Source organism: Coturnix japonica, chromosome 1 (assembly GCF_054131305.1).
Source record: "Coturnix japonica strain WE chromosome 1, WE-NBRP24, whole genome shotgun sequence".
NCBI lineage: Eukaryota > Metazoa > Chordata > Aves > Galliformes > Phasianidae > Coturnix > Coturnix japonica.
This window is the reverse complement of record NC_140663.1, coordinates 67707449-67720027: the sequence shown is the minus strand read 5'-3', so window position 1 is coordinate 67720027 and position 12579 is coordinate 67707449. Positions and strand designations below refer to the sequence as shown.

Sequence of the window (12579 nt, the reverse complement as noted above, 5' to 3'; positions counted from 1 at the left end):
CGACTGTCCTCGTGTGCCTGCGTTATTGCCGTGCCGCTCTGCAACACGCCGCCCCGTCACCCGCCGTGTCCGCCCGTGCTGCGGGAAGCCCGGCCGGACCCTCGGGCGGGGGACACGATCGACTAAACTGAGCCAGGCGCTTCCACGCCACAGGGATGAAAGCCTCCTCGCCCCCAGCACGTCAACCGGGACAAGGCGCCGTGCTGGCCGCTACGTGCGGTGCCACGCTCCGTTCTCCATAGTGTGTGAGCGGCGCTGCGAGCCCCCCCCCCCTCGCTTCCGCATCCCCGCTGTGGTTCCGTGTCTCCTTCCCCGCCCCCTGTGGGGCCGCGCGGATCCAGCGCTGCGCCCTGCCCGGACTTCCCGTGCCACTTCCAGGTCTGCGCTCTTAAAGGGGCCGCCCCTCCCGCTGAACAAAGCCCATTGTTGTTGTCTCCGCTCCGCTCACCGCCTCCCTCAGCTCCTTCCTCCCTCTCGCTGTGTTCTCCGCCCACGCTGGCACGTCTCAGCGTTCCCTCCCTCGCCGCCTCCCCCCGGCGGAGCGGCGCAGATGGCGGCATGCCGACCCCTTCGTCCCAGCTCTCCTTAAGCGCAAAGGAGCACGCGGGCTGCGGCCGTTTGGCCCAGCAGCGGCACCTTTAAGGGGCGGAGCCGGCTGCCGGGAACTCACGTCACTTTCGGGCCCCCGAAACTCCGGCTCCATGGGCGGGGCACGGCCGGTCGGGCCCGCGCCGCCTTTCGGTTTCTCTTCCAGGAAGGAAAACACTGGTGGGCAGCGGGGGCCGCGGCGGCATTGCCCGCCCTCACCCTCACCCTCACTGTCCCCCTCCCTTCCTCCGCCTCGCTCTGTCCCCCCTTGCCCCGCGCACACGCGCTCCCACACGCGCGGTCCCGCACACGCGCGCACACGTTCACGCGCGGGGGGGGGGCGGCAGCTTCCGAGCGCCCCCCAGAGCGTGGAGGCGGGGAGGGGACCCCGAGGGGCAGCTCGGCGGGTCGCGGTGGCGGCCGCAACTTCCTCGTGAGGGGCCGGCGGGGAGCGGGAGGTGGGAAGAGCCCCAGAAGTTCCCGGCCGCCCGCTGAGCTGCGCGGAGCTCCTCCTGAGAGATGTCTGAGCCAGCTGCCCAGTGCTGCATCAAGGTAACGAGCCGCCCCGCCCGCTGCCTCTGTGGCACGCTGCTTCGCACAGCTTTGTTTGCCGATCTCACTTTATTTCTGCTGTATTTTGCTGTCTGTCTGTTTTTCTGCCCGGAGCTGAGCCCCCCCCCTTATCCCACCCCCCCGCCCTCCATGCGGTGCTTGCTGCGGGTCGTGGCTCACGCCGTTCCCCGCCGTAAAGTTGGGAGAAAGTTTCGTGCCGGGAGGGGATGCGCTCCTCGGGGCTCCCGCGGGCACGGCTCTCCTCTCACATTTGTTTGGCTTTATTCTTTATTACCCCGACTTTATTATTATTATTATTTCCTTTTATTTTATTTTTATTATTATTTTTTTTCCTTTCGCATCTTTTCGCGTCCCTTTTGGCACCGCGCGGACAGACCCCATCGTCCCTCTCACCCCGTTGCCCTCCATCCCCGCCGCAGATAGCGCCCGCCCCCCGCGCCCCTTCCCCATCGCCCCGTCCCTGTCCGCTGGAGAAAGGAGCGGGCCCAGCGCTCAGCACCGCGCGTTTTTTTGCCCCTTGGCACCTTTGGGCCGAGGAACCATTCGGGCTCCGTGCTGTGGTTGTGGTTGTGGCGTGGAAGCGCCCGGCTCAGTTTAGTCGATCGTGTCCCCCGCCCGAGGGTCCGGCCGAGCTTCCCGCAGCACGGGCGGACACGGCGGGTGACGGGGCGGCGTGTTGCAGAGCGGCACGACAATAACGCAGGCACACCAGGACAGTCGGCCGAGCAAACTCCTGCGTGCAGGAACTGAAATACAGCTGTGCCGCGATTGTTAGGAACTAACATGGGAAGGTCGGGTGTGATCTCTGGGCGAGTGTCAGGCACAAGCAGTGTGGGGTGGGCTGCGTTTGGTTGTTTTGGAGCTGGGTCGCTTTGGAATAGGAGGTTTCTGGTCTGAGTGGGTCAGCAAGAAGAGCGCTGCTGGTTAGGGGACTGGTAAAAGTGCTCCTTTCCTCACCTTGGTGCAGTGTGTTACAGAGTCATCGGGAGAGGGATATATCCGTGTCAGGAGAGAGGCAAGGAAATGTGTACTGGAGTCCTGAAATTACTGACCACTGATTTTTCATTACACTTAACAGGGCAGGTTCACGTGGAATGTGAAATGCCTATTTTAAGCAACCTGTTCCAAGCTGCAGTCTGGACCTATTTTTACTGCTCAGTTTGTTTTGTCCATGCACGGGCTCTCTCAGCTCTCCTTGCCTAGGCAGAAGCTGCTGTCAGGTGCTGTTCCAAGTGCTGGTGAATATGGGACAATTGGAAGGCAGGAAACAGAAGGGGCGCAGAGTATTTTTTTTTGCTTACCTCCTGGTGTTGGTTTTAATAGTTTCAAATATAGCAAATCTTACGGACAGAAGAGTGAATTTTGACTGATAACATTTCTTCCCCATACCACTCTGGATAACTTTCTGCTTGGTTTTCCTTAGTACCATTGGCTTTTTGGGCGCTTGTTTCCAACAGATGGAGCAAAAGCTGATTGTGGTGGGCACCCAGATTTCGGAGGAGTTGCTGAGCAGTGTCGTGACTGTATGAGCGCGCACCATTATTTCTGCAGCATGCGGGTTAGGGCACGGGAGCAAGCTCCGTGCTTATCAGAGGTGGCTGCACAGCCACTGTGTTGCTCTGAGAAGTAGTTTTCCTCTGAGGTGTTGCATTAGGAGCTTGTGAAGTGGCAGAGGTGGTAATGAATGCGTTTTGTGGGGTTTTTTTTCTGTTTTTATTCCCTGCCCCAACATGGGGCAAGGCTGCGTGCTGTAAATTCCCTGGCAGTTGGGCGATGAGCCATGGAAAGCTCTGACAAAGGGAGTGAAGTCTCGGGCTCTGCTTGTGCTTGAGGTGCTTGATGTGCAGTCTATCTATGTTATCGAAGAAGCACTCTGATAAGTTTTAGGAAAACTGTGAGGCGATGAAATCTTGGTACGTATTTAACTATTTGTAATCAATATAAACTTGCAGTAGTGTCTTTGTTCATGTCAAGTAGGTATGTGCGATTGTATATTGGTATGTATTTGCTTTGTGGCAGATATTTGTATATGTATTTCTTTCTCCAAGAGAGAAGTACAGCACTTAACATCTGGTCCCACCAGTACTCAAGTGTGCGCTTGGCAAGGCTGGTGGTGAGCCTCTGCTGGGAGGCTGATGCTTCTTGTGTTAGTATCAGCGACAAAACTCCCGTTAAGTTCAGAGTGTTTAGGGTTGCATAGGAGAAAGCCAGAGTATAAACGTACATACGTATTTAACATCTGATTAATCACTTAACTCCTTTGTACCAGCCTATTTAATCCCTTTGAAGCCAAATTTTACTGACACTGTCCCAATTAAACTCCGGTCGTTACTATTCACTGTGTCATTATAGGAGAAGTCAGTTTCCTGGGAGGCAACCCATTAAAACAGCAGCCCCAGTCTGAAATGCCCCAGTTAAACAGAGGATCCTTTAATGATAATTTACATGTATTTTTGTACCTTGCGTCTCAAATTGCTTTTTGGATGGAGGCAGTTGAGCAGCGCTCTGCTGATAGAAGTGACGATAAGCAGAAGGTGAAGTCTTGTACAGATAGACCCGCCTTTTAGAAAGTCACCCGGGTTCTTGAGTGCTTCCCAATGACAGTTTGCGTTGTGAAGTCTCCTGACAAAAAGTTTGCTCATAATCTGCTTAATGTGTGAGAAAGGAAAGCTGGGGCAACCTGTAGTTTTGGCCAGCAGTAGAGTTCTGAGCTGCAGTCCAAAAAGGAACTGTTTGCATTTTTTCGCATGTGCTTGTTTTGGAATATTTGTGATTCAGTGCCATAAGCTGGGTATCCCCAGAGCAACAGCAAATCATAAGCAAGTGCTTCTGAAAATGTTCTCTTTGGCCTTTGCTTTCTCTTTCTGTGAAACAGGCATAAAATAATAATGAACCTACCTCCGCAGCGTAGCAGTGAGGCTAAGTATTTGTAATGCGACGTGGAAACAATGATGTTTATTGCAGAAATGAGTGGCAGAGTGAGTGGTCTGATTTCTTTTTTTCCTGGCTTTTTAGGTCACACGGTGTTTGAGGTGGCAGTGGTGATGTACTGTTTTCACTGTTGACACACTGGGGGACTTGTAACTTTCCCAGTGGTTGGTACTGCGACCTGTCCTCTTCCTTGTCTTTATTGATGACCCGGATGAGGGCATTGAGCGCACCCTCAGTGAGTTTGTGGATGACACCACGTTGGGAGGACATGTTGATCTGCCTGAGGGCAGTAGCAAGGCCCTGCAGGGGGATGTGGATAGGCTGCATCACTGGGTTGAAGCCAATGGGATGAAGTTCAACAAGACCAGGTGCTTGGTCCTGCACTTTGGCCACAGCAACCTCAGGCAATGCTACAGGCTTGGGGCAGAGTGGCTGGAAGACTGTGTAGAGGAAACAGACCTGGGGATGTTGGTTGACTCTTACTGCTGTGTATGAGCCAGCAGTGTGCCCAATTGGCCAAGAAAGCCAATAGAATCCTGGCTTACATTGCTAGCAGGAGCAAGGAAGTAATTATCCCTCTGTACTCAGCCTTGGTGAGACTGCGCCTTGAGTACTGTGTTCAGTTATGGGCCCTTCATTATGAGAAAGACGTTGAGGCCCTGTAGCATGTCCAGAGAAGGGCAACAAAGCTGGTGGGGGGGTCTGGAGAACAAGCCTTATGAGGAATGGCTGAGGAAGCTGGGATTACCTAGTCTGGAGGTTCAGGGAAGACTTTATTGCTCTCTACAACTAAGTGAAGGGAGGTTGTAGTGAGCTGGGGTTCATCCTGTTTTCTTGTGTAAGTGGTGACAGGACCAGAGGGAATGGCTTCAAGCTGCACCAGGAGAGATTTAGGCTGGATGCTAGGAAATACTGCTTTTTCACAAGAGAGGCCAGGCACTGGAATGGGCTGCCCAGGGAGGTGGTGGAGTCACTGACCTTGTAAGCGTTCAGCGAATGTTTAGATGTTGTGTAGATGGATGTGGTTTAATGAATGAGAACTGCTGGTGTTAGGTGGACGGTTGGACTGGATGATCTTGTAGGTCTTTTCCAACACTGATGATTCTCTGCTATCAGAGCAAGAGCAAAGACAGGCCACCACAGCTTCTTGTGCTTCTGACAGCAGAGTTGAGGCAAACAATTCTATTATTAGGTTATTTTTTACGACTACAAGGCAAACTTGGCCAGTACTGGGTCTTGTGTTGCCGAGTTGTCTTTAGGCAGTGTTTTATTGGAGAGCAGAGTACAGCTATTTGCCTCATGTATTTCTTAAGTAGCACGAGGAACTTGAAGGTAGATGATAGTTACGCTTTTTTTTGGGTTTTTTTTTTTTTTTTTCCTTTCAAAAAACGCCACCACTGTGTAGAAAATAAATGTAGAAAACTTAGCTGAAGTTGTTTATGGATTTTTTGCAGCAGCAGTAAATAATGCATTTTGAATGGAGTTAGGCCTTTTAGTGGTATATGATCTTGCCTCTTGACTGTAATACTGCTGAGCTCCAAACTGAACTGGGTATAGGAACTAAAGAAAACTACAAACAACTCTTCATCTAAATGATTTTCCAAAGGTTATCCCTTATTAAGCTGCATGCAGTTTCCTTTGCTTCAGAGCTGCCCTTGTATAGTTAGCAAATAGTGTCAGCACTGAGGCAGGCTGGAGAGAGACAAGGTGGGGAAGAAAGGGAAATGGGCAATCACGGTGTTATTTGTGTTGGTTGGTGTTCTGTGGAATGTTTGCACATGGAAATTAATAGTATTGTAAATCATTTTATAAATGTGTGGAATGCCGAGAGTAACGCTGGGTCTGACTGAGAGAGTTAAATGGTAGAATAGCCCCACAGAATACTTGCAGTGTGACAACTGGATTTTCCGTGTTAATCTCTTAACAGCTGGTTAATATTAAATGCAGAGTTTATATTTTTAATTCTATAATTAAATAAAAAGCTGTTGTAGGTAGGAACCGGACATGATTTCTTGCTGTCTGAATTATTATTTTTTTCCCTGAGTGGGGTCTGATCAAACTTGGAATTTATTTGTTTTGAAAATGGAGAGTTTAATGTGAATGAAACCAACAAAGGGACATCCTTAAAACTGATGGGATGCAGTAGAAAGTGAGATTATTTGTAATGTTTGTGTTTTAACCAAGTATGGATGAAGAGATTTTTCCCATTATGAATTCAATGGGCTCTTCCAAAGCATCTATTACTGGAAACTAGGAATGTTTTCTGAAATGTATGGGAACCTGTGGAAATCCAGGAGCTTGGAGTTCTACCAGATGACTGAAATGTTTAATAAAATGCCAGAGATAGCACTACTAGAATTCAGAAACAGAATTATCCAGTTAGGGCGAGGCATTCAGAATCTGCAAACCACATTTTCCTTTTGTTCTCCTTTTTTTTTTTCCCCTTAAAAGGACTTGCTGTAAAATAAGCCTCCATGGTTAATGGTGTACTGTGAAACTTTGCTGATGTGCTTGAATGTTGAATGGAGTAAACTGAATCTAACAGCAGTGTTGGGGAGCTCCTTCCCAATTTCTCGGAACTCATCTGATATATTTGCTGGGATTGTACCCTGTGATGAGTCCCTTTTTTTTTCTTCTGGTAAAGCAGAACATTGCCACAGCACACTGCCACTTGAATGGCAAGTTCTTTTCTTTGAGTCTGCTCTGTGTATAAAAACACACGCAAGCCAGATCTTTTTAAACCTGCCCAGGGTCTGCCTTTATGGGCAGTAAGATTTGAGGAGCCAGAAGCTCTGGGGCAGCTGCTTGTCAGCAAAAGCCACTGGAAGAATCATTTCCCAGCAGGTGGGTCCTTGATGCCACATCAGCAAGGAGTGACTGGGTGATTTCCAGCCGTGCTGAGGTGTAGCTTGAAGCCTGCAAAGCCGGTAGAATGTCAGTGGTGATCTGCCCTTAGCTGTGCCACTGCCTGTGCTGCTGCGGTGGCTCTGATCTGGAGCTTCACCACAGCTCTTGAGGACCAGCTTTCTCCAGTTTAAAAGTGGACAACCTGACTTGGGTATTTGAAGTTATTGTGACTGTGGAGATGAGGAAGCGAAGGTCTGAGGTTTTTTCACAGAGGGACAAGGATCCTGCTGTGTCCCGGGGTACTGGGAAGTTCCAGGAACCAGAGTGTTGGTAGAGATAAAATGCTCTCCTCAGATGGCAGTCTGAGTGGTCGTTGCACTGCCAAATGAGTTCAGCGAACGGGCTCTCTGGAAGAGGATCTGGGGAACAGAGTAGGAGTAGCTTCCAGGGGAATAAGGTTATAAGCTGTAAAATGTTTCGTGGTGTGTGGTCTGAGTTGTGTATTTTTTGTTGCCCTGTAAACACTGGGCTCGGACACAGTGGAGATAGTACCTTAGCAAGCTACCCAACACCAACTGAGTCATCAGAACCACCGTAGGCTGACCATGTGCTGGCTTTTGATACCTCCCAGATGAGATAAATCACAACTTCACTTAAAATTCAGAGCACTATGAGAGAGAATTAATTGTGTATACAACCAGCTTGATCATGCTGATGGGCAGTAGCTGGGCTCTGCAGGCTCAGAGAGGAGGACAAAGTGAGCTATTTCCATATTTTTTTTCCCCCCCTGATAGTTTTGAGCAGGGTGCTTTCATGGCTCTTCTGCTTAACAGAAGTCTCCTTGAGCTAGTCAGTCCTGTGCTATTGATCTTGGTTTATCTGCTGATGGGCCTCGTACCTGGGATCTGATTTTAGGAAACAATTCTGTGGAGAACTGAAAGGTAAAATGAGCTCAGGTTTCAGCTAGAGGTCAAACAGGCAATTAAACCTGTAGCAGGAAAAGGAACTGAGAGCAAAACAGGAGTGATCTGTATATTGCATTTTGAATTCATGCTGTGTGTTGGTTCTGGTTATAGCATATTTTACTGATTATTAAGAGGGCTTGTAGTGGCACTGGAAAATAAACAGAAATGTGTAGTGAAGTTGATGAAAAGCCTGGGGAACCTTCCATAGGAAGAGAAGCTAAATTGCCTGTGACTCTTCAAATGACTCAGTTTGGAAAAGGAGACTGCTGAGGGCGATATAATAGAGATCTATAAAATCACACAGTAGTAGTGTATGGGGAGCAATTACCTGATAGTACACAACTACACAGGCAATGAAATTACCAGTGAGCAAGTTTGAAACAAGTTCTTCCATCTGTGTTAAATTATGGAACTCACCGCTGCAGGATGCTGCAGAGGCTGTAAATACAAATGGATTTTTAAAAGTAGGTAGAGGAATACGTAGAAGATATTAATCCTGACAGCTTTTACTGAGGGGACAAAAAAACAGCCTCTAATTACCATGGGAGAAGATTGCTTTTTCTATTGAGGCTTTCCTGAGATGGACTTCTTTAGAGACAAGATCCCAAGCAAGACAGACATGCCCTGATATTATACAGTCATGTAGATGCTCCAGTGTAAAATTCTACAAACTGTAAGGCTGGTGTCAAGTAGTTATTAGTCTCCTCCAAAATTGTTTCTGAAGTCTCTGACTCAACCTCTAACAGTTTTGATTTCAAGAGCACTTGTTAGTTGTGAAGAGAGCGGAGGAAGAATGTCTGTGACTCTTTGAGGGTCTTGTAAAGTTTGGATTGCTTGGAGTAGCGAGAGATTAGTTTTGTTGCTTTAATTATTCAGATTCAAATGACAAGGGGGAAAACCTTCAGGGAATGCATGAAAGGGGAATTACAGATCAGTGCTGAAAAACAGAAGTTTTCTGTTTTTGAGGGACAGACATTACTTGTAGGAGCCAAATGTGGTTTGAACTGTGCTTTTCCAAGGGTCTCACCGTTCCCATTATCACCCTTGTGAAATGTGTTTCCAATGAATTAACTCTTTTTTTTTCCTTCTTTTTCATGTATTCAACAAATGTCCCTACTGGAGGCTGCAGGGACAGGGACAAGTGCTGCTGCTTTGCTACCTGGCCAAATGCTTGCAAGCAGCTGCTGAACCATCTTATTAATGAAGAAGTGCTGTGCTTTGTACAGACCTTGCGCTGTGAATTTTTTAAAGCAACAAGGAAAGGAATAGATTTACAAATCAGTTCTGATAGTTTTGCGCGTGTACTTTATTCTTGGTCCTAAAGAAAGACTGATTCACGTCTGTGGAGAGCCATTAAAGCACTGATGTGCAGCTAAACATTTAGCCTAAATCTAGGTCTCCTTTCTCCTAACCTGTGTGGTGTTCATAAGTATCTATATACGTAATTACATGGTCTCATAGACTTCCTTAGCTTTTGGTTAAATCTTTTGATTTTTGAAAATAATTAATTTCTTTATTTGATGAATGACTGATTTTTATTTTTTAATATGCTATTTATGATAGACTGTATTTGTCTTTGCATTGAAATGCAGTTGCCTGTACAACCACCTTTAGTGTCCCCCAAGCCCTTAGAATTAAAAGTAATCTTAAATAAATAAATTGATATTTGTAGTTGGAAAAGGAAGCATCTGGTACATTCTGACATCTTCTTTAATTGATTAAAATTTTATTTTTAAGCAAATTATTATGTATTTTTTATGATTGCACTGATTGCTTGTCTTGCTGATTTAGTGAGTATTTAGTTCCTCATCCCTCGTGTTTATTTTTTGACTGGAGGGAGAAAACAAACCTCCCATTTCTGCGGCTCCAGAGCATTTCCCAGCCTTGTAATATGTATATTGGGTAAACAGAAGAAAATACCCTCTGTACCTGTTGTCTAAAGTGGTCTTGACTCTGTGGCAGGCTTGGGCTTAGGTGTACTACAGTGGGTCCCACTAGTTCAAATTATATGACTTATATTCATGCTTTGGTATAGTTTTGTACTTGGTATTTACCTTTAAATTTCTCTTTTTCTATTATAGCTATGACTTGGTCTCAGTAAACTTGTTTAGTTTCACGTTTAAATGAAGTGGGTTAGAAATACAGCGCCAGACAGAAACTTTTTCTGTCCTCCTTAGGTTATCCTCTGTTGTGATTTTTCACTTAATGGTTAGTGGTAAGACCCACCTTCATTAGCAGCATAGGACTGAAGCAGTAGAAAATGAGCTGACATTAGGGATATTTCTCCAGATCAGCCTCAATATTAAGTTTTGCAGGCAATAGAGGAAGACATCATAGATGCAGAACAAGCTTCAAAGTTTCAAATGAAATCAAAAACCCTAATAAAAGCCTTGGAAGACCAGATTTTAATGTTCATCTTCTAGTATAGGTGTATGTTTGCTAAGGTACTTGAAAGTCTCCATTAGCTCCGTGTTCGTTGCTGCAGCTGATTTCCTTTGAGTAAGAGGGATCTGTGATTGCCCTTCTTCATTAATGTGGAGCTGGGTGTCTTCACATAGTTTCTCGGCACTTAGAGCTGTAGTAAAATTATGCCATGCTCTCCCTGGTCTCCTCAGGCTCTTTTGCCTGCTGTCTGCCTGAGACTCCCCTCTCACTGTTCTCTTGGCACATTTTGCAGTCCTTAGGTTGGTCAGTCCCATTGCTAGTGGTCTCCCTTTGTGCTAATGGGGTGAGTACCAGCTGAGTACCTTGAAATCCTACTGCTCCTTCCTAAGAGGTGAAGGATTGTATGGTGATGAAAGAGTCCATGTAAGCATTTCAAGGCTGCAGCTTCTGTCTTGATTTCCATTAGAGCTCCGTGCTTATGCTGCTCTGAGCCTGTCTGTCTTCATAAGCTAAATACACGGAAATTTACTCAGCACTGCTGCAAGGTGCAGGCTTTCATGGGATGGCCCTCTGCTCCTGAAAAGATAGGTAGCTGTTGGAACCAAACGTAGATCTAGTGTCTGTATTTCTGGTTACCTGCTCTAAGCTATGGGACTGTAGAAAATTTACTGCCAGAAGTTACAATGCAAAACCAAAAAGGAGATGCTTTTCAATAGATGGCTTGTATTAGACTGAACCTATGTGAGACCATGAATTGCAAAGATAAAGATGCAGGAAACACCAAACTTATGAAGTGCTGGAGGAGCATGCAAGGGAGAGTTTGTTTCTTATGTTCTTGCTCTGAGTATTCCTTACTGGCTGTTACTGGAGATATGGTGCTGGCCTAGACAGACCCTTGGTCAGACCAGACCTACTATTTTTCTGTTTTCATTTAGGCTTCTCATATCTCCATTGATACCACTGACAGGTGGATAAGTAGTAGTTGAGAAAACTGCTCACATGAGTCAGGCTTTCTGCTCTGTTTCTTGATATTGTTTTGATATTTCCTCAGCAGAGGCAGTCTGACCACCTGAAATTCATGAGATGAATGCCAGCTTATGAAGTACTTCTTGGTGACTGTTGTTCCAGAACAGTTTTAGGGATTTTCCTGTCCTTGATTATCCTCCTGAGCTGTGGTGCCATTTATTGGCATAAAGGGCTTTGACCTGTTTTATTTCTCTAGGTTCTTCCCAAGATCTGGCTGATAGAGGGTGGAAAAAATAATTAGATTCTTAGATAATCCAAATGCTATGTGCTGTGCCAGCCACACCTCTTCTGATGGTTGATAAGAAACAAGTGAACACAGTTCCTTGCAAGATGAGGATGCATTTGTTTGGATGACAAACAGGCAGCTGCATGACTGTATTGCTGATGAACAGGTGTTATACAATACAGGGACAGGTCCGGCACTTCCATTAATTTATGCTATCAGCATGACTGCGACCTGCTTTGGAGTGACTATCTTAATTTGTGAGTTTGGTCATTTTGCTTTTGGTTCCCTGACTCTTCTTTTCAGGTTCCTAACAGCTGAGAAAATTGAGGAAGAAGTGTTATTTACCAGGTGCCCAGACTTCATTTTTCTACACTAATGATTAAGAAATGAGTAAGCTGGCAGACAGGACCTTCTTGTGGGACCCTGTATAGAAAAAATGTTTTACTTTTGCGCAAGTGAACTATTTTCCAAGTCATGCTTGTCCTGCACTAATGCAGGTTGTGAGCAATTAAAGATACAAAGGTGAGCTGGCTAGAAGAAAAAAAAAAACCCTGCAAATACCTGTGTCTCCTCTGCCAAGCCCTATGTCTTGAGTGCTGTCCTTCAGCTGACATGTTAGCAAGCCAGACAAGTGCCACCTAACTTGATGTCCCCTTGCCGTGGGCTCCTCCTTGACCACACAGCCTGAACATCTGAAATGTTGTATCTGCTACCAACATGGGGATAATAAAAAAGCCCTGAGAGTATTCTCAAAAGACATTGGTACCAATGGAGTGTGAGAGTGCTAGTTATACAGTCCTCTGGTCAAGGAATATATTGTTTGAGTGTTGTAGATGATCTTTAATTAATGACATCTGATATGTGTTTGCAATGCACTCAACTTTTTGACTTTTGGATTTCCAATTCAGACTTAAGCTTTGGGTATCATTCTTGTTGAGGCATCATAGAACTGGGTGCTGAAACACTGGCTTTGAACAAATGAGCAGCTAACTGTGAACTCTGTAATGCCGCTATGTTGGTAGTCTGGATGAAGCAGGG

At 46.4% G+C, this 12579-nt stretch overlaps 1 protein-coding gene across 3 annotated transcripts in view; it reads left to right on the top strand.

Annotated features, from left to right (window-relative positions):
• Nucleotides 1–682: 682 nt before the first annotated feature.
• ETV6 (ETS variant transcription factor 6) overlaps nucleotides 683–12579 on the top strand; it is a 125235-nt gene continuing 113338 nt past the window's right edge. For 2 of the 3 annotated variants that reach the window (XM_015870767.3, XM_085522491.1), the window contains exon 1: nucleotides 690–1140. Coding sequence is in view for 1 of the 3 variants with exons in the window: in XM_015870759.3 (XP_015726245.2) it covers nucleotides 1108–1140 (33 nt within the window). In the remaining 2 variants the exon portion in view is untranslated. Of the gene's footprint in view, nucleotides 1141–12579 lie in introns of all 3 variants that reach the window. The other variant, XM_015870759.3, reaches the window with a different exon arrangement.